The sequence below is a fragment of the Podarcis cretensis genome (assembly GCF_951804945.1).
Source record: "Podarcis cretensis genome assembly, chromosome: 15".
NCBI lineage: Eukaryota > Metazoa > Chordata > Lepidosauria > Squamata > Lacertidae > Podarcis > Podarcis cretensis.
The window spans coordinates 26,641,718-26,668,608 of NC_137185.1; the positions used below are offsets into that span (position 1 = coordinate 26,641,718).

The 26,891-nt window shown below is 44.1% G+C and overlaps 1 protein-coding gene across 10 annotated transcripts in view; it reads left to right on the forward strand.

Annotated features, from left to right (window-relative positions):
- NCAM1 (neural cell adhesion molecule 1) overlaps positions 1-26,891 on the forward strand; it is a 214,857-nt gene that overhangs the window by 135,633 nt on the left and 52,333 nt on the right. For 7 of the 10 annotated variants that reach the window (XM_079954651.1, XM_079954653.1, XM_079954655.1 and 4 more), the window contains exons 2-12: positions 3,426-3,500; positions 4,567-4,779; positions 6,117-6,260; positions 6,709-6,846; positions 8,334-8,451; positions 8,736-8,905; positions 11,982-12,124; positions 19,785-19,814; positions 24,517-24,667; positions 25,453-25,637; positions 26,751-26,847. In XM_079954651.1, the coding sequence (XP_079810777.1) occupies positions 3,426-3,500; positions 4,567-4,779; positions 6,117-6,260; positions 6,709-6,846; positions 8,334-8,451; positions 8,736-8,905; positions 11,982-12,124; positions 19,785-19,814; positions 24,517-24,667; positions 25,453-25,637; positions 26,751-26,847 (1,464 nt within the window). The remainder of the gene's footprint in view (positions 1-3,425; positions 3,501-4,566; positions 4,780-6,116; positions 6,261-6,708; positions 6,847-8,333; positions 8,452-8,735; positions 8,906-11,981; positions 12,125-19,784; positions 19,815-24,516; positions 24,668-25,452; positions 25,638-26,750; positions 26,848-26,891) is intronic. The other 3 variants (XM_079954654.1, XM_079954656.1, XM_079954660.1) reach the window with 1 other exon arrangement.

Consider the following 26,891-nt stretch of genomic DNA (forward strand, 5'->3'; position numbering starts at 1 on the left):
CTGCTCCTTTCCCAGGGGAAACCCACTCTTTAATGCTAAATCAGAGCAAATGTCAATCTTGAGAAAATCTAAATGGCTGTTTGCTCTGATTGAGCTCTGACAGTTTTCTTGGGTTTGGGTGGGGAGACAACATTGGGACAACAGGATGTGTGAACAAGTCTCCACTGCCCTTGTGTGCTGCCAAGGAAGAATACTGCTGCTACTATCTTAAGGAGACTGATTCCTTTCCGCAGGATCGTTGTGGTTTTAAAATTCTCTATGTGGGGACAGATAGGCACATGCATCAAACAGCTCTGTGGTCCAGCCACCCCTGAAAGGAAGCCAGTTTTGTAGTGCTGGACCACTAAAGAGTTTTAACAAATTAAGCATTTGTAGGAGTAGAGGTATGGAGGAATGTTTTGGCTATGCTGGACTGAGCAGTTGTTCTATTATGGTGATTGTTTTCTCTCCAACTAATGGCTGCAATTTGGAAATTGCACACATTAGGTCAAACCTCTTGAAATCCTTCTCTGACCTGGACTTGTTAGGCCAGGAAGCTCCGGCAAGCTTGTCCATGGAAGTGAGCCAGCATCCAATTATGCCTTCCCTAATGGCTCATTACTTATCACGAAAGACCACAATGCTCACAGATTCTGGAGTCCAAGAGAGAATGTGTAGTTGTGATGGAGAGGCATTTATAGAACGGAACAAAAAGATCCCCAGCTAGCAAGGCACAGAGGAAGGTGTGCTCTGATGAATCCCAGCATTGCAGGGCAGACGTCTGAGACAATTCCAAGGGCCAACTTGAGTTTGGCATAGAACCAGCTGATGTCTCCTCCAGTTGTTTTGGGATCCTTCAGCTTTAAATTTCACTCACAAGTGGTTTGAGGGCCAGGGAACCCCCGTAAATGGAAGGCAAGAATTGGGTCAGAAGATAAACCCCTGAAACAGCCTTTTCCATCCTGGTTGCACTCCAAATCACATCATCCCTGACCATTGGCCATGACAGCTGTTGTGGCTGATGAGAGTTGGAGCCACACAACATCTGGAGGGAAGCATGTTTGAGAAGGCTGGCCAAAAGCTCCGTCAATGTAAGCCTGAGTAGACCTTTCGAAGTTAATAGACATGACTTGGGCTTGTCCACACTTCTGTTTATCCTGTATCTAGGCACAGGTCTGAGTGGTTTTGCCTTTGCCCCACTGCTTCTCCCCTCCCCCCCCCAAAAGCCTGCCCTTTAGCGCTAAATCAGACCAACCAGCTGAAATCCAGATTGCTATTTGTTCCGATTCAGCACTAAACTGTGGGTTTTCTCGGGGGGAAGCAATGGGGCAAACAGAAGTGGGAATGAGCCCTAACTCAGTAGGTCCATTGTGGGTCCATTTCAGTGGTCCATTGTGATTATAACCTAGTTGGATACAGCAGAATCAAAAGCCCTACAGTGTAACAGAGACCTGTGAGCAAAACCACTTGAAGTCGATTTTCCTTCTAGATATGTGTTTCTTTTTGGGATGACTGCTTCTGAATCTCAGCTTCGAGACTACAGCTGTGTGCATCCAAATTGCTCATGTGTGCCTGGGCTCTTGTGCCCCATAGCTGAAACCCCACCCTTGGTGATGGGCACTGCCCAGTGTACAAGAGTGGATGACAGGGCAATAAATTGAAGGAAGACACCACATCTCTCTGGTCCTGGGCTATTTAGGTCTCACCACACTGAATCTAATAAACGTTTCACCTTCTATTACTGCGTGTGGCTCTTCCATTCTGTCTGAGAGTGAATTATGTTAAAGTAATATGGATGAGCAAAATTAGATTACATAGAAATAAAGTAGAGTAAAAGGGCAACCAGCATATTGGAAAAGAGAGATAGTCACCTCCAGTGCCATCACAAGAGCGTACAAAGACTTTCAAGGGGGAAGTGTACTGGAGAGAGGGGAGTTCAAAAGGCACTTTGCTCATGGACTAATATTAAGGGACTGACTGACCATGGACTAATTCTCCTTGCCTATGTAGAGCCAATTCAGAATAGTTGGCCTGACTCTCAATTATTTTCTCATAGGCGCACGCGCACACACACACACGGGGGGCGGGGGCGGGGGAGACCGACCCCTACATATGGAGCTGCTAACAAGCCCCAGATGCTATCAGACTGTTCCTGTTGCTCCAAACCAGGTTATAAGCTGGTAATACCGTATTTATTCGAGTTTAATGAACTATTGAATCTAATGTACACCTCAATTTTCAGAACCTTGAAACCCCAAAAAAAGTATTTGCTGTCTAATGTAAATGTGCCATCAAATCTAGGTAAAGGTAAAGGTACCCCTGCCCGTACGGGCCAGTCGTGTCCGACTCTAGGGTTGTGCGCCCATCTCACTTAAGAGGCCGGGGGCCAGCGTTGTCCGGAGACACTTCCGGGTCACGTGGCCAGCGTGACAAAGCTGCTCTGGCGAGCCAGCACCAGCGCAGCACACGGAAACGTCGTTTACTTCCCGCTATAAAGTGGTACCTATTTATCTACTTGCACTTAAGAGTGCTTTTGAACTGCTAGGTGGGCAGGAGCTGGGACCGAAAGACGGGAGCTCACCCCACCGCGGGAATTCGAACCGCCGACCATGCGATCGGCAAGCCCTAGGCACTGAGGTTTTACCCACAGCGCCACCCGCGTCCCAGCCATCAAATCTAATGTGCACCTAAATTGTTGCACTGTAATTTGGCCAAAAAAGGTGAGCATTAGATTCGAGTAAATACAGTAACTAATTTTAAAAATAGTGGCATCCCTGCAGAAGGACAATTGCTCCTTAATTTCTGTGACAGGATGTATTCTAACCTTCCTCTCAACTATAGGTCTACTGGAAACAAAAATAGGTAAAGGTAAAGGGACCCCTGACCATTAGGTCCAGTTGTGGCCGACCCTGGGGTTGCGGCACTCATCTCGCTTTATTGGCTGAGGGAGCCGGCGTACAGCTTCTGGGTCATGTGGCCAGCATGACTAAGCCGCTTCTGGTGAACCAGAGCAGCGCACGGAAATGCCGTTTACCTTCCCGCAGGAGCGGTACCTATTTATCTACTTGCACTTTGACATGCTTTTGAACTGCTAGAGCTGGGACTGAGCAACGGGAGCTCACCCCGTCGTGGGGATTCGAACCGCCGACCTTCTGATCGGCAAGTCCTAGGCTCTGTGGTTTAACCCACAGCACCACCCGCATCCCAAAATCCATATTAATGGCCCCTTAAAATACAGGTATAGGCATGAACAGCTAACCTTCACCGTGGAGCAATTTTAGCATAACCAAACATCCTACAGTTTTACATGACAAAAGAGGTACAACTAGTTTGATAAGGCTCTTGTAACCTACAGGAGATTTGTATTTTGCTAAGTACAAATGCTGTCACATCATAGCATTTCTCTCTGATCTGATCTCTGATCTGCTTCTTCTTGTTTTTTGCAGTCTCTCTCCAGGTGAACATTGCTCCAAATAAAGTGGAGGTGCCTGTTGGAGAGTCCAAATTCTTCTTGTGTCAAGGTGAGTAATGCCTTCCCACTTTGGCTGTTCATAGCTGCTTGGGGTGAAACATTATTGGTTAGTCAGCATATTGCTTGTGGAAAGGCAGAATCCCTTGTCTTAAGATCCCATTACGAGGTCCCTTTACACTGTTCCACTAACAAATTTGGAGACCATCTTGAGTGTGCTCTCATTCTCCCAGCTTTGCACAAAGATTACTGATCCAAAGATGTTGTAAGCATTTACCATAGAATGGTGGAATCACCCTTTCCTCTAACATAAGCCAGCAATTCCATGCATATCCAAGTCCCACTGAATACAGTGGGGGCTGTTTCCTTTAAACGTGCATACAATTGTGACAGATGAAGGAGAATCTTCAGGAAGTTGTCTTGAGACGTGATTTTGGCCGCTGGGTGTAAAAGCGTACTGAGAGTATGCAGAGACTTCAGTTTTGGTGGGACATGTTCAGAAAGCTTCTGTTGCTTGTCTAGATTCTAGAGTTTCTTTTTTGTGTGTGCTTGGATTCCAATGTATTGTAATCTGTGTCTAGACCTTTGGTTATAAATCGAAACTAACTGTAAAGAGTCTGGCACCTTCTATATTGCGGATGACAGAGACCCAAAGGGTTTAGGAAACATCTTCGGTGTCCTCTTTTTAATATATTTCAAGCCCTTTCTTGGGGAATTCTAGAACTGCTGTGAGAAAGCTAACTTGCCCCACCACCACTTTAAGCCTTGTGAATGCTTTTCTAATTTTCCCTGGGACCTGAGCTGCAAGCGGTCAGTGTGTAAAAGCTAATGAATGCATAGCAAATCCTTAGAATCACAGTGCCTATCATCTGCAGTGCAAGGGCTCCCATGAACAGCAGGATGTTAATACATCACAGATTTGAACCTTCACCCACCCATGACTTTTTTCCTCGGTGTTCAGTAAAGCTTTATCACCTGTATGGTGGGCCCCAAGAGCAGTGATTCTAAGAGGCCGCTCCACACCTGCCCAGATTCTAGGGGTTTGTCTGAATGATTCCTAAGGAAGAGGGAACATCCAATGATTTTTATCCTTGAACATCTTACCCTTTTTGATTTAGTGACTGGAGATGCCAAATCCAAAGACATCTCCTGGTTTGCCCCCAACGGTGAGAAGCTGACGACAAACCAACAGCACATCTCAGTGGTGCGGACGGAGGATTCATCTACTCTCACCATCTACAATGTCAACATAGACGATGCTGGCATTTACAAATGTGTTGTCTCCAGTGAAGAAGGCGATGTGGAGGCCACACTCAACGTGAAGATTTTCCGTAAGATACCTGACCTATTTCCTTTCAAAGGGTGGGAGAGCTAGGTGGGAGGGCAATTTTACAATGTGTGTCAGGAACATTGTATGCTTACATTTATATGTCCCAATGTCTTCCAGTTTTTAGAAGAATGTTGATGAGTTTCAGCCCTTCAGACTAGGTGTCATTCCAGCTACCAGGGCTTTCTACTGAGGACACCCCAGTAATGGTGCCCCACCCCAAAGGGGTAGGGCACCATTACTGGGGTGTCCTCAGTAGAAAGCCCATCTCTCATAGTTTAAGAAGTGGGCCTCACTGAGTTCTATGTCAAAGGGACCCCAGATACTGTTCTTGTCTTAGGTTTCTTTGTGTTCTAAATATTTTTGGCTCATGTTTTATTGTTGTTCTGTTAAGCATTATGTATTTTCCTTGTATCTGGTCATTTTGGGGGTAAAGGGAGGATATAAATATTTTCAGCCAACCGATGAACTAATTAAAATCCTAGAGTCAGCATGGCTCACTGCAATCTGGTGATCAGAGCCCATCGAACCCTGCAAAACAAGCAAATGATCCCTGTGTGGTTTTGTTTTCCCTTGTCTCGCTTGAGTTTCCTAGAGCCACCTGCACTGTCAGAGCCTCTTGTAGTCAGAGGTGTACATAGGGGTTGGCGAAACCAGCCCCCTCCAGGGGTGCAGCCCCCTGCAAAAATCTATTGAGTGTATGATGTATATGTGTGAGGAGACACAGCACTGCTGTCATGTTGAGAGCGAAGGAGAAGCTTCCCGTCCTTCTCACACCGCAACACGAAAGCATGTGAACTTTTTTGTCCTTCCTCCTCGCCTCGCTCTCACTCCAGACACTGAGTACTTGGGTCACATAAAGTGTAGTAATTTCTAATGTGGCTACTGCAGTACAGTGATTTTTTTTCAGGCAGAGGGTGCCAGTACTGCTCCTTGCTGTGGGTGCAGAAACAGCTCCTTGCCAAGGGCACAAGGGACCCTAGGTACACCTCTGCTTGCAATGCTAGTGGCTTCAGCAAACTCAAAAGAGCCAAGATGGTGACCTGAGCAGCAGCTTCTGCCTTCGCTTTGCTGTTCTTTACATTTTAACTTTAGCTGCTGACCTTGTTTTTCTGGACTGCATAGGCTGATAAGTGCAGTGGGATTCTGTGCCTCTGTTGGGACTTCAGGCAGACTGTTGGGTGGATACTCCAGCTTTGGCTTTCCTGCACGGAGCAGGGGTTGGACTGGATGGCCTTCCAAGGACCCCTCCAACTCTATGCTTCTGTACTTAGTATGTGTCATGCTGCCTCTTGGGTGTATGAGGTCAGATGTGGTTAACTCTCCCTGCTTGCTTTCCAGAGAAGCTGACTTTCAGGAATGCTCCCAGTCCACAAGAGTTCAAAGAAGGAGAGGATGCGGTCATTGTGTGTGATGTTGTCTCCTCACTGCCTCCCGCAGTCATATGGAAGCACACGGGCAGAGATGTTGTTCTTAAAAAAGATGGTAAGATGGTGGTGAGGAAAGAACTTTGAACATCTTTATTGCAGGGCCAGAACCTAGTTGTTGTGAAATATGAAAAGGAGCACCAGGCATCAGGAAGCAGAATGAAGCACTGAGGCTGCCAAACAGACCCTGTGGGGCTTAGTGCAGGTGCATAAGAGGTGGGGAGCTTGAGAGCCCAGGACTAGATTTAGGATACATTTGTATGTCATCTACTAAACCTTGCTGCAGCAACCGGGCTTCCTGTGTTTATCAGCTCTTATTGGTGGTTTGATTGGACCCAACTTCTTTCAGGCCCTGGTGAGCTTGATTATGGAAACTAGGCGGGGGGGGGGGAGAGAAATGCTGTTCAGATTAAGCTTATTGTCCAAGATGAACATATCAGGGATAGCTGTACAAAAGAATCCTAGGTGGCCACCATCAATCTTCTTTTCCATTTTTTTTCTTGCAGTGCGGTTTGTTGTGCTGCCCAACAACTACCTACAGATCAGAGGAATAAAGAAAACAGATGAGGGGATGTACCGGTGTGAAGGAAGGATCCTGGCTCGTGGAGAGGTTGATTTCAGAGACATTCATGTCATTGTCAATGGTAAGTTAGGAACGTAGGAAGCTGCCTGCCTTATACTGCGCCAAGCTACTTGCCCACCTTTCCCAGTATTCTCTACAACAGGAGAGGAGAGCCTCAGGGCCCCAATGGGAGTCTCCAAGCCTCTCTTTCTGACCCTCAGGGCTCTTCCCAGGCTACACTCTAAGGGTCGAGCACTTTCACCTGGCTACAATGTCTCATTGAACTATGATCGTGCCTCTTCCTTCCTAGCTTTGGGTGTGTAGAAATCTCTGACTTCTGTGTGGCTGCTGGAATGTAGCCCAAAGGCGAGAGTTATATCAGTTGCTCTGTCCAATTTGCCTCTGGCCCCTTCCACCTTGGTACACGACCTCCAGAAGGTCATCCATGAAGGAATAGGTTCTTGGACTGACCAAGGTTTTCACTCCAGATTGACCTGGCAGTGGCTTTTGGGGGCCGTATTAAAGTGTGTGTGTGTTTGTGTGTGTGTGTGTGTGTGTGTGTGTGTGTGTGTGTGTGTTGTGGGGTTGAGACAGAATAAGGTGGGGGATTGGATGTGGGACCTTTTGCATACAAAGCATTTACCATTGAGCTATAGCCCTTCCCAACGATATTATCAATATTGGAAGCTGTCTTCCATTGAGTCAGACGTTTGGTCCAATATTGTTTGTTCTGTAAGGTAATGACTCTACAGGGTCTCATGTAGAGAAGCTTCTTTCCCATCACCTACTGCTTGATCCTTTTAACTATAGAGTGAACCTGGGACCTTGTCCATTTTAAACATGTGCTGCTACTTTGCCATCTCCCTTGCTCCTAAAGAGCTTTAGAAGAGAGGCTTTGTTGGCATGTGGTGGGGGAAGGAAGAAGTGCAATAACCTTCTCCCAAGTTGATACTTCTCACAACCAAGGAATTCAGAGGCATTTCATGGCCAAAATTCTCATGCAAAAATGACAAGTGATGGCACATGAAGGTTTTCCTTTGGACTGGGACTGCTAACATGAACAATTCAAACTAAACAGCCAACCTTTTCAGGGAGTATAAGTTGAAGGGTAAAAGTTTTGTTTTTAGCATTGCACCTTGCATTAACTGAACGGAACAATATTTGAAGTGCCCAAAGTCACAGTTTGGCTGCATTTGAGCAGTGAAATGGCTTGTAGGTACTAAATAAACAGTACCGATATTTCACTTTCTGGACATGTTTCTGCATTTGTGTTGGTTTTTGTTTGCCATATTGCAGAGTTTTGATCAGTTGAGAATTTGGTGTTTTGGAGACAGTTGGAGTCCTTGCCCATAAACTCTGTTAGAATATTGCAAGAAGACTTCTTTTTAGTAATTATGCAACTAAATCAAACACCAAATAGTGGAGAGGCATAGAGTGTGGAGGACACCCAAGAACAGGACTCTTCTCTGGAGTCTATTTGGCAATGGTCTTGGCCTGTTTAGCGGCTCTGTCTCTCTATCTGCTGCTCATCAAAAGTGTATTCTTGCTCTTTGTTTCTCTTTCTTTCAGTGCCTCCTACTGTTCGCTCCAAGCAGAGCACTGTGAATGCCACGGCAAATCTCAGCCAGTCAGTCAAACTCGTGTGTGATGCAGACGGCTTTCCAGAGCCAACCATCAGTTGGACCAAGTAAGATGTGCAGAATCTCCGGTCATGTTCATTAGCACTGTGCTAGCAGGTTTTAGTTGAGAGGGCACCGTTGCTATGGAACACCAGGGTGCCCCAAAAGGCTTAGTGTTGTTGTCTTGCTTTGACCCAAATTAATTCCCTCCAAGAGCATGGGTTGAGTAATAACATGATGCTTTCCTTTAACCTCCTTCAGTTCCAGTCACTTTACTTTTGAAAGCCAGCCCCAACTGATAAACCCCGCAGTTGAAATAACCACATCTGTCCATGTGCTTTGCATCCTTCAGGGATGGGGAATCAATAGAAAGAGGTGAGGATGATGAAAAGTACGGCTTCAGTTATGACGGCTCAGAGCTGACTATTCGCAAGGTGGAGAAGAACGACGAGGCAGAGTATCTCTGCATCGCTGAGAATAAAGCTGGCGAGCATGATGCCACCATACACCTCAAAGTCTTTGGTAAGTTGGGCTTTTATTGCTTCTAGTTCATTCTTTCTCCTCTCCGACCCAAAAATAAACAGACAAAAGTTAGATATCTGTTGGAAGGTTTAGTTAAATTTCCTAAACACCTGTTTCTAAAAAAGACTCAAGGGTTCTTAAAGATTTAAAACATACGAAAACGAAAACAACGTAGTGATTTAAATATATATATAAATATATAAGGCCTGATTTAAATAACCTGTTCCACTAGTGGAAGTCAGTGCAAAGACTCCAGCTACCTCAGCGGAGCTTCACCTCCTCTCCCCCCTGCATGCACCCTGTGCCTCCTCCAAATCCACTCTGGAGATCATGAGAACTTCCACAGCCCTGTGCATGGAGAGGAAAGGGGAGATCATTCCGTCAGACAGGCAGAAATGGAAATGGAACCATCTCCTTAGTGCTATGTCGAATTCCACCCATAATATCATAACCACACCACCCCAGTAGACAGAGCCTCAAATGCTTGGAAGTTCCCATGAGGCAACTTGAAGTTATTTTTAAATAAGAAGTTTAAATACTTCCGTGTGTGTGTGCACGCAGATAGATAGATGATAGATTGCTGTTGTTTGTTGTTTAGTCGTTTAGTTGTGTCCAACTCTTCGTGACCCCATGGACCAGAGCACGCCAGGCACTCCTGTCTTCCACTGCCTCCCGCAGTTTGGTCAAACTCATGCTGGTAGCTTCAAGAACACTGTCCAACCATCTTGTCCTCTGTCATCCCCTTCTCCTTGTGCCCTCCATCTTTCCCAACATCAGGGTCTTTTCCAGGGAGTCTTCTCTTCTCATGAGGTGGCCAAAGTATTGGAGCCTCAGCTTCACAATCTGTCCTTCTAGTGAGCACTCAGGGCTAATTTCCTTAAGAATGGATAGGTTTGATCTTCTTGCAGTCCATGGGACTCTCAAGAGCCTCCTCCAGCACCATAATTCAAAAGCATCAATTCTTCGGCGATCAGCCTTCTTTATGGTCTAGCTCTCACTTCCATACATCACTACTGGGAAAACCATAGCTTTAACTAAATAGATATATAGCTATATAGCTATATAGATATATAGATATAGATACACACACACACACACACACACACAGTCTAAAACAGCAGCAGCACATGAATATATATGTCTATACGTGGTACATAGATAAAAATGATTTTGCTAGTTCCCAGCTTAGCTTCCCAGATTTCATGTAATATTTGACAAGTTTCTAATTCTTGAGAGAGCAATCCAAAAGGGTCAGGAGAAAGAATCAAACCACCCTTGTCTTCTGGACTCAACAGCAGAGTAGAAGGTAGGTGTGTGGGATCAGGGCCGTGGCGAGGTGGGCCCCTGCCAGGGGTGCAGGCAATGGGGAGGGCCACAAAATTGGCTTAAAAATATGTCCGTAATTATACATATTGATTATTGCCACATAATAAATGGTTTTAAATAGAGGGTGAATTGAATTCGGGGGGGGGGGGGTTGGAGGAGAGGCAGAAAGAAGAGCGAATTTGTCCCTGGCTAGGGGGCGCAATCTAGGCAGTTCTGACGGGGCGCAAGATCACCTAGCTACTGCTCTGTGTGGGATACACTTTATCTTCTTATGTTCTGGGTTTGTGTAGTGTCTACCATTGTTATTATTATTGCTACTGCTGCTGCTACTAGTACAGTGGTGCCTCGCAAGACGAAAAGAATCCGTTCCGCGAGTCTCTTCGTCTAGCGGTTTTTTCGTCTTGCGAAGCAAGCCCATTAGCGGCTTAGCGGATTAGCGCTATTAGCATTTTAGCTGCTTAGCAGATAAGCGGCTTAGAAAAAGGGGGGGGGGGGAAGTCGGAAAAACTCGCAAGACATTTTCGTCTTGCGAAGCAAGCCCATAGGGAAATTTGTCTTGCGAAGCACCTCCAAAACAGAAAACCCTTTTGTCTAGCGGGTTTTTCGTCTTGCGAGGCATTCGTCTTGCGGGGCACCACTGTACTTCTACTGCTACTAGTTGCTTTCCTCACAAAAGTGACTTACAAAAGGATGATAAACATTAAAACCAATCATAACAACCACAACCACTAAAATACTCATTTTTGAGAGGAAGTTTCCCACCCATTGACTTTGGTTGTGGGAAATAAAGCTCCTGCGCTGACATGGTTTTTCTCATGTTCCAGGAGCTTATCAGAGTGCCCTTCCCATCAGGATCCTGACCCACATGCACACACTTGGGGTGCTTCCTCTTGTGTGTGATGTCGGTGCCTTGATGTCTGAGGGGAACTAGCTGCAGACCTTCCCACAGCCTCCTGAAGGAGGCATTCTATGTTAAATGTCTCACGAGGTTGGACCTTTCCCTCTGCCATTAGATAGTGAGAACCAATCGACTCTATGGCCCCTGAGATGCCCTGGGTAAAAACAATGCCTAGTGAATATTCAGCTGCTCCTTAAAATCTCTTTCTGCAGTGTGCAGGAGCAAAAATATGCAAAATGAACAAGATTATTATGCAAATTAACTTTCATTATGGGATTATAGTGTACTTTAATATGATCCATCAAAAGCTAATGTTACATTGTATATTTTTTTCTGACTGTGTTTGATTTGTATTGTTTTGTTAAGTACCCTTGAATAAATGTTTATGAATGGCTGTACACAAATGCCTTAAAAATAAAGAAACAAAGAAGTTAATTACATTTCAATTGTATGGATTTTAGTGAGAGAATTTGAGCACAATCCTATGTATGCCTCCTCAGAAGGACACTTATATTGGTCTTATTTCTAGGTTGTTATTGGAGTGCAGCCAATATTTGGTTGGATTGTAGCCTTATATTACTATCTAGTACTATTGTTCTTAAAAATAATAAATTGATTATTAAGATTCATGTCTACAGTTGCAAAGCCCTGATAGGTTTTGGTTCCCTTATGCCTCCAAGTAGTAATGGTCAGACTCTTGGCAATTCCCAAGGAAATAAATGGGAATGGAATTTATTTTGATGAGCCTTGCTCAGTTGTGACTCCTCAGAGGACGTTGCCCTGTGTTTTCAGACAACATAAACCAACAACCAAATAAACCTTCTTCTGTGTGCTTTTGTACCCTTTATTTAGCAAAACCCAAAATCACCTATGTGGAGAACAAAACTGCTATGGAACTGGAAGACCAGATCACTCTGACCTGTGAAGCTTCTGGAGACCCCATCCCCTCCATCACGTGGAGGACTTCTACACGGAACATCAGTAATGAAGAGAAGGTATTGCTTCACCTTAGGTCCAGTCCTCCTGCAGCAGGGCAATAAAATCAGGGGAAGTAGAAGGCCCAGGAGCCTCCTCTACTCCCTCTCAACTGGCAATATAATGTTGCACACTGGAACCGCTGTTCCTCTAAGCTTGGTTCACATGCAGATAGTAATATTTAATATTTACATTATTTCAGTATCCCATGCAACAACTCTCTAGGGTTCACCAAGATTAGATTTCCCACACTAGGGACGCGAGTTGGGACATGGTTTGGATTTCATTTTAATAAGGACTTACCGTATTTTTCGCCTTATAGGGCGCACCGGCCCATTAGGACGCACTTATTATTTGGGGGGGGGGATAAAGGGGGGAAAATATTCCCCCCCCAAGCCCCAAAGAGCAAAGAAGCCATGACAGCGAGCGGGATGGATCCCGCTCGCTGTCCTGGCTTCGTTTTTAGCCTCGGGGCTGGGGGTCTGGGAGCAAAGGCGAGGTTGCGCAACCTCGCCATCGCTCCCAGAGCTTGTGGGGCTGGGGGCAGGGGAAGCCCGAGCTTCCCCCGACCCCAGCCCCCAGAACGGGTCCCAGAGCGATGGTGAAGTAGCGCGCAGCTTCGCCATCGCTCCCGGAGCTTGCGAGGCTGGGGGTGGGGGAAGCCCGAGTTTCCCCAGCCCCCAGAACGGGTCCGAGAGCGATGGCGAGGCTGGGGGGATGGCTTCAGTGAAAGCCTGCATTCGCCCCATAGGACGCACACACATTTCCCCTTCATTTTTGGAGGGGAAAAAGTGTGTCCTATAGGGTGAAAAATACAGTACCTAACTTTCCATTTTTAAGGCTATATGTGAACCAGAACGCACCTATCTTTTGAAATTCATATATTTTGCAATGCAGTTCCCCTGCCAAAAAGATGTGTATATTAGGAGAAAATGTGCCTTAAAATGCATTATACTAAAGATGATTTCTTGCAAAAATGTGTACATTAGGTAAAATTGGATCCTGAAAGGTATATACGTAGTAGGAAAAATTGGCAATAAAATTCAGAGTCATGAGACTTTTTTCAAACAGAATTGCACACTGATGCTGAAATGTCATGAACTGAACTTAAAACTGGAGAAATGGGAAACTAATGAAATTCAAAATTGACAGATTCCCCCTTCCCTTTCCCACACTGCTAATGGAGGATTCGAGACGAAGGAAAGCGTAACATAGCTATAGCTACCAAGAGAGTCGACAGATGAGGTGGAATTTGAATTGGGGACCCCCGGGTTAACACCTTTGGCTGCTATTCTATCAAGGCATGTTCCCAAAATGTCATGCAAATCCCTTGAAGGATAAACGGCTGCTGACAACTAACCTGATTCCACTGTAGAAAGCCAATGGATCTCACTGTAGCCCTTACCTCTGGGTCCCCCATGTCCAATTAGCATAGATCAGAATATCTGTCATTGACATGGAGACTCTTGGTGTGATTGTAAGAATCCAAATAGTATGATGCATTGCAAAAAAAACACCATGATGGATAGTTGGGGGCTGGGTTCAGCAGTCTCCTGTGATGTGTGCAATACATATATTGGCCTGTTGAGAGGTAGCAGAACAGGGTGAAACTAGCCTCATACAATTTCATTGTCCTAGTTGTATGTTAAGGTAGGATTCATATTTATGTCAGCTTAGCAAAAAAAAACACCCTGCCTTAGTAATTTGCAACCCTGCAATGGCTTCACATAAGAATGGAACTTGCCTGAGCTAAGCCATCAAGAGAGAGCCAGGAGACAAAGGGTATGTGCTAGGGACCAAGTCTAGAGCCAGGAAAGGCTTTTATTTCTGAGGCCAGGTCCTAGCACTAATAGGGAGGTTTTATAGCCCTTTCTGTCGACTACAACCAAAAACCAGCCTGGGTGGGTGGAGTCATTCTAGTATCTGGTGACCTTCCACTGTCGATGGTACACTGTGTGGAGGAGCTATGTGTTATTGATTCTAGCCCCAGGTAACAGAACCAATTCTCCATCTACTTCTCCTTGCATGGTTGCCCAGAGGCGATTTCTTAACCACACACGAAGAAATGATTATTTATTTGCAGACCTAAATAATCAATTCCATTGCTTCCCAGGAGCTTGCTGGATCTGTAGCCTCTTGGGAGGTGCATGTTTTTGTTCCTTTCTGACCGCCAAACATGCAAGGAAAGTTGTACCCATCCTTTTGCTCTTAGATGATGGGCTGGGCATTGGTGCTGCGATTCCAGTGTGCAACAGCCATTACAGCAACTACCAAAAGCAGAAGTTGCTTGGGAGAAATTGGGGGGTGAGGGAAGGGAGAGATTCATATGTAGCCTAAAAACATTCTGTGGACCCAAATGAGCCTGTTCATTCTTTTTTCTCTTGATATCCTGCACTTTTACTCTTTCACGCTGCACGTAACTCCAGGCACAAAAGCCCTGGCTGCCTTTGTGCTCGCTTGTTAACTGTCGTCGACCACATATCGAAACCATTTTTTTGTTCTTGATGGCAAAAATAATTAGCAGTTTTGAAATTGGATGTGGCCAGAAGCTGCACAGGGCTGGCCGCTTGTCATAATAGTCCCATGTGAACAACAAGTGAATAAAGAAAGGGAGAGCATTGCTCAGTTCTTATGCAGCTACAAATTCAAGCAGTGCTTATTAGTTAATTGCATTTAAGGTCAAAGAAAAGTGTTGAACCTTTTTCATTAGTTATGACAGTGTAGAAAAATAGGGAATTCAGATCCAAACACATACTGTATATAGAGAGCAGAATGGTTTGGAGGCATTGGACTTCTTTGTATGTCATGATAAGCTACAGTTTGTCTTGAGCCATGTTTTCATTGTGAACAGGCTTCTCTCCTGCCACACAAGTTCCTGTCTGACTTCTCGGTTTATTTTTGGCTTGCTGTTTAAGGTTTGGTTAAGGCAAACAAATCACAGTCCAGGTTCAAATGACACAAGAAGCCATACTATAGATTGTTTGAGCCACGTGGGAAGGCATGTTTATTTAGAAAAATGGATAGACCAAATCCAAATCAAGTACCAGTATATTTTAAAAGCGTATTTTAGGATTAAATATGTTCAGAAGTGTGCATATTGAGCTAAAATGCTGATCTAAATATATGTTTTATGGTAAAAATACACATTAAAATACGAATACATCCTTAAATGCGAATTATCATCTGGATTAGTTAAAAAAAATGGGAAAGTAGATTAATGTGGAAATGAGACAGAATAAACTTATGAACGAACACATGGAAAACAGACACAAACCAGAAATAGACTAATCCACCACCTATAGTTCCCTATGTTCAGCTACTAATGGCAGCATTTTCTGTGTTCAAATATAGCATGAGAATTCATTGTAAATCAGCCAAACAATGCTCAAAGCTGGGAGAGGAGGCTGAGTTATTTTTCCCTGAGGAATTTCCCCTTCAAGAAGCTCAGAGTAAAACTGCTAAATATTTTTGAAACGTTCACTTCTGCCGTTGAACACTCTATGCTAAGGAACTATAAAGGTTCATCCTCCTTTGGATAGTTTCTAACGGAGACTGGAATGGGCAGGGGGAAGAGAAACGTGAAGAATTTAGAGCTGTTGCTGCTGCTGTTGTTGTTGTTGCTACTGCTGCTGCTGCTGCTGTTTTGTCTGGTGTGTGGGCTGGATGCCTTGCTGATGAGTTTCCTCGTTCTTTGTATATTGCCATTACATTCCAGTTAATTTTCAGGCATTTATGCTTTGGTTTTGTCATTAGTTCAAACAAGAGATCTATGCTATGGGAGCAGACTAAGCATGTGTGGGGTGAAGCAAAATGGTAACAAATAGGCCTCCTAAACCATCAGTGCTTAATATTGTTAGCACACCATAAAAGGAGGAGTGGAGTTGATTTAGCAGATCCTTCCCCAACTGGGTACCCTCCAGATGCATGCAATTACAAATTTTATCTTCATTTTTGAGAATTCATAATTCTGGCTGGAGTTGATGAGAGTTGGAGTCCAACAACATCTGAAGGGCACCAGTTGGGGAAGTCTAGTTTAGTTCAGCAGCCAAAATTGTAATTCCTATCTTCCAGCAGTGGTTCATTTCTGACTAACAGATGATGGGGACTGAACAGTAAGGATGAATTATCACTTCCTTTCCTGGCTCATGAATTTCCATGAAACATCTCTCGGTTCCTGTTGACCACAGGAAGCTGGGTTAAATGGGTCTTTTGATCTGATTCCACATGGCAGCTTAGTTCTTATCACAGTAACTCTCAAATGTCACAGCTAAATACCAGTGCATGGTATGCATTTGTATTAATCAGCAGGTGGCAGGACATAGTTCCAGTTGTCCAAACCAGTGAAGCCTGGGGTTAGTCCAGTTTCTCTTGCATGAGAATTAAACTGGACTAGATCCTTGCGAGGTTTACCAGGTTGTCGAACGGATGATCAGGTGTTTGTTATTCAAAACTGTTGATTATGTGAATGAATGGGATTTGTGCAAAAGCTTAGAGGTGCCCATTGACTGTGCAAACAGTATAATCTAGTTGCAGTCAAGTCAAGGCGTTATCTAGATACAGGAACAGTGCTGTCTATGGATCAGTTGTGCTGCCAGGAATGGTGCCTTGTGTGGTGGTGGGAATCTTCATGTGCAGCACCATGTCTGCTATCAGTTATGCAGCTTCTCTTGGTGAAACAGAAGAAATACACACAACCTTAGGACTGGTTGCTTGCCAACGTTCTTAGGCCCACTGTCCCCAGCAGCCAAAGCTGATAGAGCTTGGTTTGCATTGTGCAAAGCTTCCAGCTCGGTGCACAGTGGTAATGTTAAGAGTTACACCTGGTAGACAGTTTAAGGGAGTGGAGGTAGCCAAGTAACCCTCTCCCATCTACCTTCCCCTCATGCACATAAACTTATTTGCCTCTGTTTTGGAAACTTAGGCCGAGGATCTGGAACTCCTCAAGAAGGTTTGGCCCAGCAGCCTTTAAAAAATAAAAATAAAATGAGTATTTCAACAAGTTGTATACCAGTTAGTCACAGTCAGCTCTAAGCAGTGTTGCCCCAACCTCTTGCCCTAAGTTGTCAGACCAAACTATAGATGTATGATTAATAAAGATAAGGTACACCTTTAGGCACCAGGCAAAAACGTTCCTCTTTAACCAGGCCTTTGACTGATAGACATCCAATGCCCTTTTAAAATGCGTTGTGGAAGGGTGGGCGGTTATTGGGTTGTCTTTGTTCTTGTTTTTATTACGTATTTTCTGTTTTTTATATGTTGTGAACCACCCTGAGATCTACAAGTATAGGGCGGTGTACAAATTTAATAAATAAATAAAATAAAATAAAAACTAAATAGATGGAAAAGACACATTGATCCCATTTTTCATATTAGCTGCCTTCCCAACACACTTGGCAAAGGGTTTATAGGGGTTCTGCTTATTGGAGAATTAGCTAAATTAACTAAATTATATACCTCTGGCCCCTCCCTATCATTGTGATAGATTTTACCTTTGTGAGTTGGTATCATAGTAAAATGAGAACCCATACACTTAGGAGGGGCTAACCTGTGAGTCTCTGGCTGCTCTTAGACTCTTAAGACCCATCAGCCCCAGCTAGCATGGCCAATAGCTAGAGAAATTGGGCTAGAGTCCAATCAGGTTGGTCATCCATGCCATAAAGTCAGGACGGGAATTGGAGTACAGGGGATAATCTTTTTCTTCTCCAGAAAACCTCCAGTCAGTTTCCCCCACCTGACTGCCTCTTAGCTCATGATTTATAATTCAAGTTTGTCAAGGTTAGTTGTAATGCTATATAAATCATTGTCAAGGCAATCAGTCAATCGTCTCTTTTGTGCCAAATTCCCTAGCTCCAATTAGTAGTGCCTCCACCAAAATAAATGTCTTGTACATACTTTTGAATATGATCTTCAAAAGGATTGATTTTGTTAGAAATGCCTGGAGTTTTGCCCACTTCAATGCAGCTTTAATGATGATAATGACAAATAATAATTAGCATTTATATAGTGTTTTAAATAACTAAAAGTACTTCTTATCTATTATTTTAGTATTCCTTAACATGACTTGTAAGTTGGGGTCAGTACTATTCTCCCCATGTTGCAGATGGGGTAAACTGAGACTGAGAGTTGACTTAACTAGATCCTTATAGGGAGTTTATTGAACTTGGGGCTTATGGATTTGTAGTGCATATGTTTGTTGCAAGAAGGAAATGTACTTACTCCTTCTGTTTTGGTTCTCCCAGTTGTGTTTGGAAAGAACATCCGGTGGGGCTCAGCACAAGGCCAAAGTTCCTTTAGATTAACGTCAGCCGTGTCAATGATTTCAGGTTGCTGCTTAGGAGGAGTCAGGGCAATATGGCTAAAGACTTGCTCCTGCGTATGATGGGTAACTAGGCTTGTTTGTAATGTAGTCTTACACATGTACAAGCACTCGTATTTGCATGCAAGTCTCTTATGTGAGTAGCTGTCACCTGAAGTTGCAGATTGGGTCCCCCCATTGTATTGATCGGGGACGTTCTACAGAGGGAAGAATCCTCAGGGCAGCTGTGGGTTCTCCTACATCAATACAATTGTGGTGGCTGGAGATGATGTGAGTTGTTGTCCAGAACATTTGGAGGGCACCAGGTTGGTGAAGGCTCTAAGCACTTCCCGAGTCAGAGCAGAGACAGCAATTGTTGAGGCAGGGTTTGTGTGCATGCAGTATGTCGGAAACTGTGGTCATTGTCAGAGCTGGTGGCGCTGACCTTGCTGGGAATGATTTGGGAAACAGGTGCCTCATTGCTCATCCTCACTCCCTGAACATGCCATTTGTATTTGGTGTCCATTGGCCTTTGTGTCTGTTGCTGCCATCCAAACATCCGCAGTGTTCACTGCACCCAAAATCTTGCATCTTCCTGGTCGTGTGATTCTATTACCAGGTGATTATGGACTCCTTTTACTGCAGCAGATTAAACCAGGAAAATGGGCATAGGTGGAAAACGTCCTTGGGTTTCAGGTAGTAGAGAAACTGACCCCGAGGTTTAAATTGGATTCTACTTTTCTTGTTTTCAATAGATTTCAAATTGTGCTTCTTTTTTCTGATATGAGCATTCTTGCCTCTTTAACAGCATGCATCATAATAATATGATATAACATAAAAAGAAAATATGCTTGTATGCATGCATGAGAAAGCATTTAAAATGTGTCGCTTTAATAGCTGTTCTCTGCTTGTGGACACAGAGTAATATGCTTATGCCGTGCCAGGAAAACATTTCTGTCCATATCTTTGCATCGCAAAGCTGCTGCAGTGGGGCAGGGGTGGGGGTGTCGCTGGGATTGCTGCCATTGGGGGCTGCTTGCGGCAAAATGGTGTGTCAGAGCCAAATGTGCAGATTAAGTTGCCTTGCTGCTGAGCAGAAGCAGAGTCTGCAAATGATAGTTTAGCCCTTGATCAATCAAACTTGGGGTTGTTGTTGTTGCTTTAATTTGGAACAAATACCAGGGAATGGAGGTCCCACCATAATCCCCCTTGCCCTTCATTGTCCCACCCACCTCACCTCCCTTCTTAAATTTGGTTTCGCATGTGCACGGAATGCAGTGTGATGCATACAACGTATTAACTGAAGCGGGGGAAGCAACAACATTTGTAAACATTTATTGCTCTTTTTTTGTGTGTGTTGTGTTTTATCTATCTGTTCTCTCCAGGCTTCATGGACCCGGCCCGAGAAACAAGAGGTATAAGATTACCAGACAAATAGCCAATCTTCTCTAGCTTTGTGTATATATGTGTATAAATATGTATTTAAATGTTGTGGATTAACAAATTTCTTGTAGCAGTAAGCAACCCAACTAAATCTAGTATTAATAATGTAACTGCATTGGTGTTGATTATCTATATATCTACTATAATAAGTTCAAGCTATCTGATGGTAGCTCTAGAAACCTCTTTCTGTCCTACTGCATCTTTGGATGAGCAAGCACAGTGTCTTTGGAATGGGACAAACATCACCAAGGACCTCCACCGTGGGGCTTTGGTGGGATTAAAGTGGACCTGTGATGTTCAATAACAATGAACAATATTCTTCGTTTTGGACTTAGAAGGCTGAAAGCTCTTTTAGGCACAAATTCCCAAAGCAAAGTTCTTAAAAGCATTGTTCATCCATGACATCCATGGGCTCATGGAGTAAGGTAAGGGTGAGTTGGTAATTCCCCTCATCTCAGGATTTGTGCTCACAGCCCACTTAGCCCAGCTCAAATTCACTTGTTTGCTCATTCTCCTTCAGTTAGGCACGTTCTGCTCTCCTTTAAAATGTTTGCATCACATTCCATCTCAGAAGCAGTGCAGTTACCTATCTCAAAGTCTATGTGTTCTCCAGAAGATGGTCCTATAGACTACATTTAGAGATGGGTAATTGGCTGACCTAGGTGTCGAACTGGAGCTCCTATCTGTATTATATGGATCACCAACTTCAGCCACAGTGCAACAGAGAGGGATTGATCGCGTGCATTCATCCCACATCCATCAAGTTTGGACTTCATGCTCAATTTTGTGATTGGGAAATTGGGAGCAGGAAGGGAAGGGGATAATTTAAATCGTAACCCTACTTTAGCAAAGATGATTTTGACCAACAGCTTCCATTAAACTGGGATTTTGTACCGAGCAAATGAAACGTGTGTTGCATAAACTGGATGGGGTAGACTTCTTGAAATGCGTCAGAACTGCGTACTAGTAAACATGACCCGGCTTATAGCAAAATCAGTCTGAGAAGTCTGGTGCAAGAAACTGTGGGTTCTGCTGTGGTTCTCATAATTTCTTTAGCTGCTGCTTAGAGTTCCAAACTCTTAAGAGCCAAAACACAACAACATGCTGGAGATGCTAGCTGAATCATCCTCTTTTCCATTTCTTCATTATGTATGCATCTATGGCAGGAGATGAGAAGGGTTATTCTTACTCTAATGGGAACTCTGTAGGATGAGCTTCTGTCATTTCTTGGTCATTTCTGTGATCTGCTTCTGAACCCAGGCAGAAGGCAGATCATCCTTTGCTGCTAGACCAATTTCTAGATGAGCCACCTTCACTTGCCAGGTGCTGGGTCTGTTGGAAAGAATACTGAATTAGCCTGATAAGAACCTCTTTTAAGTAAGAATGCATTAGGATGATCACAGATCGTCAAGGGCTTGAGCTAGGTGTGATTCTGGAAATGCATGAGGGCATATTCAGTGTCTTCCTGTTTTGCCAGAAGAAGTCTTAGGGGAGCCTGATATGAATTTGAGCTGAACAGAGAGGCTTTAACCATTTCCGCAGTGCATGGTTAGCCATAGACTGATGGTTAGCCATAGGAAGAAGAAATTTGCATGACGGCAAAGCACCATAGCCCCATGCAGTGACTTCCTTTTGGAAAATAAGATGCATTCATACCCAGTTTGGCCATAATCCTTAGGTCTTACGAGAAACTGAGTCTAGACAGTTTTGCTTTTATAAAATGTGAAATATGTTGGTGGATTGCAGGGTTCCTAGTAAACAGAAAAAGATGGTAAGAACTCAAGTCAGCCCGCCATCTTTCTACATCCATTTGTATATAATTTAATATCCTCCGTGCTGCATGTGCTGTTTTACTACTGAAAGGTGGTGCTCATAAACTCCAGTTCTCTAAGAATGTATTCATTTGCTTATTCCACAAGGTGGATCCAGCTTGTTTTTCCTCAGAGTATTTTGTGGGGGGAAATTGAGCTGGTAAAACTGACATCGTGTATTTGTATTGGGGGGGGGGTGCTATTGCTTGTAACCTTTTAAAATCCTTTAGCCCCATACTTCCTAGCATAATTCTATCTATGTGTTAGGATACAACATTCTTTTGTTTATCAAAAGAATTGAAGATACAGAAAAATCACTTTTTGGGGAGAGAGACGAAATACCTTGAAAATGCATTCCTTTCCCCAACCCAAGACCTGTTTTGTGTTTTGGGGTGTTTGGATCCAATCCAGAATTTGTTTTCAAGGGAAGAGAGGCAGTATGTCAGAAGCAAAGAGGGTGGCAATTGGGAGTGCGTAAAACACTGAAGTGAGGGAGGAGGTGTTTGCAAAATGCAAGAATTTCTTCTTCGCCATGTATGCATATGGAAAACTATTGTCAAATGAAGAATTCCAGTACATGTGCATTGGACAGAAATGTGCAGATTTTCTATAAAGGTAAAGGTACCCCTGCCCGTATGGGCCAGTCGTGTCCAACTCTAGGGTTGCGTGCTCATCTCGCTCTAGAGGCCGTGAGCCGGCACCGTCCGAAGACACTTCCGGGTCACGTGGCCAGCGTGATGAAGCTGCAGCTGGCGAGCCAGCACCAGCGCAGCACACGGAAACGCTGTTTACCTTCCCGCTATAAAGCAGTCTCTATCTACTTGCACTTAAGAGTGCTTTCGAACTGCTAGGTGGGCAGGAGCTGGGACCGAACGGCGGGGGCTCACCCCGCCGCGGGGATTCGAACCACCGACCATACGATCGGCAAGTCCTAGGCACTGAGGTTTTACCCACAACGCCACCTGCGTTCCTAAGTGATAAATTGTCATGTGTGAATTAAAACTGTTAGATCTGCCCCTGCTGGACACTAATATGCTTTGTTAACCAAAGTGGTTCTTTGATGTGACACCTTTAGCAATGTTGGCTGATTTTCATGGGATGTAAAGTTGTTCACTGCTGCAAGGGCATAGGAACATATACCCAAATAAGACTTCCTGGATCATCTTCCTTGTGCCTCTGTTGCCATGACAACTGATGATAAAACTGGGCATTCAGTTGAGTGTGTGTTCCCTTTGTAGCTGGCTGGAGCCTAATCAGGCCACAAGTGCCACTTTTGATGTGCATATTATGGAATGTTGATTCGGCTGCAGATGAAAGAACAGGGACCAGCTGACAGCCTCTTGATGCATTTTCACCCTGAATGGAGTATATTAATAATCTCACTGCCCCAATTTGGAAGAATCGCTTTTTCATTGATAGGCAGCTTTCTAGTAGACACCACCTTTGTTTTCCTTTTGTAGAAACATCTTGCTATTCCTTTGTTAATCTACAGGATTTTTTCTCTTGGGAGTATTTGGTTAGGTGGGGGTGTTTTTTGGTTGTGGGTTGTGTGCTTGTTTTATTTCTTTTTGTGCATTTGCATTAAGGGGAATGGGTGGGGAGGGATGGGGGAAATCCCTCTCTTTACCCAAGCTTCACCAGCCACGATGCAATAGCCGCCTTTCCCACATGTGAAAAAGAAAAGAGCAACTGCATCAAAACAGTTTTGAGGACAAATATTATCAGTTGCCATTATCTATGATATTTATATTTAGCCTCCACGTTCGGGGCGGTCTACCTCTGTGAACCGATTGCAAGGTCAAACCACAGTCTTCGCCTGTTTCTTTCATGTCCTCCCCAGGGACCTCTAGCAGGCTGATACCAGAAACAAGATTCTAGCCTAGAGAATAGGATCCAGGAAGGAGCTCCTTCAAAATGGCATCAGCCTCATTGGGAGAGGAGTCTGACATGTCACCACTGGAATTTCAAGACCTGTCTGGAGCTGCAGTTAAGCCAGGCTCAGCTGCAGCAACCAGGGCAGTGTGAAAATCTGGAAGCCAGATACTAAGTTGCTGGCTGCATAGCACAAAGTCCAGTCCAATTGCTCTCCGAAATGACCTCATTCCCCTTCACTGCTAATATTTTTGTCATTGCTAAGACTGAACCAAAGCATCATGACATTTGTAGGGTTGTCTGAAAGCCAAGTTTACAGCTATTTTTCTTCGTGGAGCGTGAGTCTGCTGGTTGCAGCTATGATGAGTGCTGCCATTTTCTGGACATTTGCCTGGGCAACACATGAGCATTTCCCTGTCTTCCTGTACTCTACTTCAGCTCAGTGCTGGAAAGACAAGACAGTGGTATCCATCCTGCCTGTGAACAGCCATTGAAGAAATTAATTAGAAATTAAATTGGACCTGGATGTCAGCACAGTGGGTCTATTTTGCTCCTACCTTCACATGGCAGGAGTGCAACTTTGCACCCTGAAAACAAAGCAATGTTGTTAAGCAGGTTTTTGTTGGCTCAGTTCAACTTCATCGGTCAGACAGCAAGGAAAGCATCATGACCTCCAGAAAGCAGAACACAGGTGGCAGCCTCTTAGTGTCTCAGCCAGGAGTGAGGAACATGTGGTCCTCAAGATGTTTGTGGGCTACATTTCCCATCAGCCCAAGCCAGAATGACCAGTGGTCAAGGATAATGTGAGTTGGAGTCCATCAACTTTTGGAGGGCCACTGCTTCCCCCATTCCATGTCTGAATGATGGACATAGGGTAAATGATGCCCAGCAAAGCCCAGCCTGATTTCCAAGCATTCCCTGCTCTCTGAATGCACCTTCATCTGCTCATATCTTCCATATCTTCTGAACTCTTCTCTCCTTTTCCTGCCAGACCCTGGATGGGCGCATTGTGGTGCGCAGCCATGCGCGGGTATCCTCTCTGACGCTGAAAGACATTCAGTACACGGATGCTGGGGAGTACATCTGCATAGCCAGCAACACCATAGGGCAAGATTCCCAAGCCATGCACCTGGAAGTCCAGTGTAAGTGGGCACATTTCACTATCATTCCCGCTCCCATTGTACAGGTTCTGCCTTTTTCCACTGCCCCCTCTTCTCTCCAGGGGTCCAAACCCACAGAATGTTTATGTGTGGAGGGAAGAATTTTAGGGAGGTAGTGGTGGGCATGGCTTTCTGGGTGTAGCAAGCAGGGGTCATAATGATGGAAGAGGGGCACGGTGGAGTGAGAAGTTACTGTAGCTGCATGAGAACGTCACATTCAGATGCAGTATAGCTCTGAATAAGACAACTGGTCACAAACAGTAAAGGGGGGCTGTTGCTTTCATTAACTCCGAGTTTTAAGAAGTTTCTAGCTGGCTACCATTGGACACAGAATTCTAGACGAGAAGGGCCTCTGCTCTTATGTTCTCAATCTTTAGCAGCAAAGGACTTCTGGCTTCTTAGATCCCTTTAGGATTTCTAAACCCATATGATTACCCTCAACAGCCAGCCTCAGAAAGCAACACTTGCTCGGCAAAGACTCAGTTGTCTGCAGCCACCCATAGGGCCGCAAAGTTTATATTATCTGCCATGCCTGCAGACCCTTTCCAAGGAGAAGTGGCTGCACCAAATCTGTCCCAAGGCATCACGAGGAGCAGACTATTGAAACTAGAATTGTAAACTGGTTATCTTTCCAGGGTGTTGAGCAGAAAGGTAGCTATTAGCACTTGGGAAAGTATGAGAAGGAAATGTTGCAGCACCTCTAGAGAGGGGCTCTTTACTCTCTCTTGCTAATGACTTTTCCAAATACTGCTTTCTCCTTTTTTCAGATGCCCCGAAGCTACAGGGCCCTGTTGCTGTTTACACTTGGGAAGGCAACCAGGTGAACATCACCTGTGAGGTGTTTGCGTACCCAAGCGCTGTCATCTCCTGGTTCCGAGATGGGCAGCTGCTGCCAAGCTCCAACTATAGCAACATTAGGATCTACAACACTCCAACTGCCAGTTACCTAGAGGTGAGACATACAGTTCCCTGCTAAGGAGGAACCTGGGGCACATACATATTCATGGGGATGTAGAATCTCCTCTTCATCACAGAGGGTGGGTGTTTGGTTTGACCACACCTGTTTCTCCTTAAGGGTGAAAGGAGTTGAGTATACAGCCAGTGGGTGATGGCCTGTGGATGCAGCTCCTATCCCATCCAGCATGGCCAGTGTCAGGTTATTTCTAATGTACTTTTTAATCTACTATATTTTCCTAATTTCATTATACTTGTCCATGCAAAGTCTACGTCTATAAGCAATCCACTCATAAGTGGCAAGTGTAGTCAGGTCTTCAATCCTGGTCTTCAAGCCATACATTTATCTTTCCAATGCAGCAATATCAGTCTTTTGGCAACACATAGTAAGGGCACAATGAATTGATTTAATGTTGCCCTGTTGTCAAATTCCATATAGTAGGCATGTAGTTCAAAAGACTATTATCCTCTGAAAAAATAACTTTTCTGCCACACAGATTTATATAATTCACTACTTTCTCCCAAAACTTAGTAAGTTTAGGCCATTATAAAACCATGTGCTTTAAAGTAGTATTACCCTTATTACATCTCCAACAAAATGCTGTCTTAGTCCTTTTCTGTGAAAACATAGTGGAGTCCAATAAATTCTAAATATTATTTTCCATTGTATGTCATAATGTAAGGTCCATTTACACCTTTGTTATAGAGGTTATAACACTCTCCCATTGTTTCGGCAATACAGGATCCTCCAATTCTATATTCTCTTCATTTCTTAACATCTGCATATCAAACTGATTTATTGAGAAATATCTATAAAAAGTCATCACTTTTTTTTTTTGCCTTAATTTAACCAATTGTTCTAGTACCAGAAAATTATCAGAAAATAAATCAGAAAATTAACACCAATTGTTGGCTTCCAGTATTTAATGCTTGACAATAAGTAAGCATGATGATATAGCTCTGGATTCTGAATACCAAATCCTCCCTCATTAATTTTTAATTGTAATTTGTAATAGTTGTCTTTTTTTATTAGAAATAAAAAAAATCAAATTCTTTATTCTTTCGAGTAGGGAAGGTGCTCTAACCCTCCTGATCAATTTCCCCTTTGTAGGTGACACCAGACTCGGAAAATGATTTTGGAAACTACAACTGCACAGCAGTCAACCGGATTGGTCAGGAGTCCTCAGAGTTCATCCTTGTACAAGCAGGTGAGTCATCCAAGTGCCCCTCAGAGGTACACATGAGGTCTAGA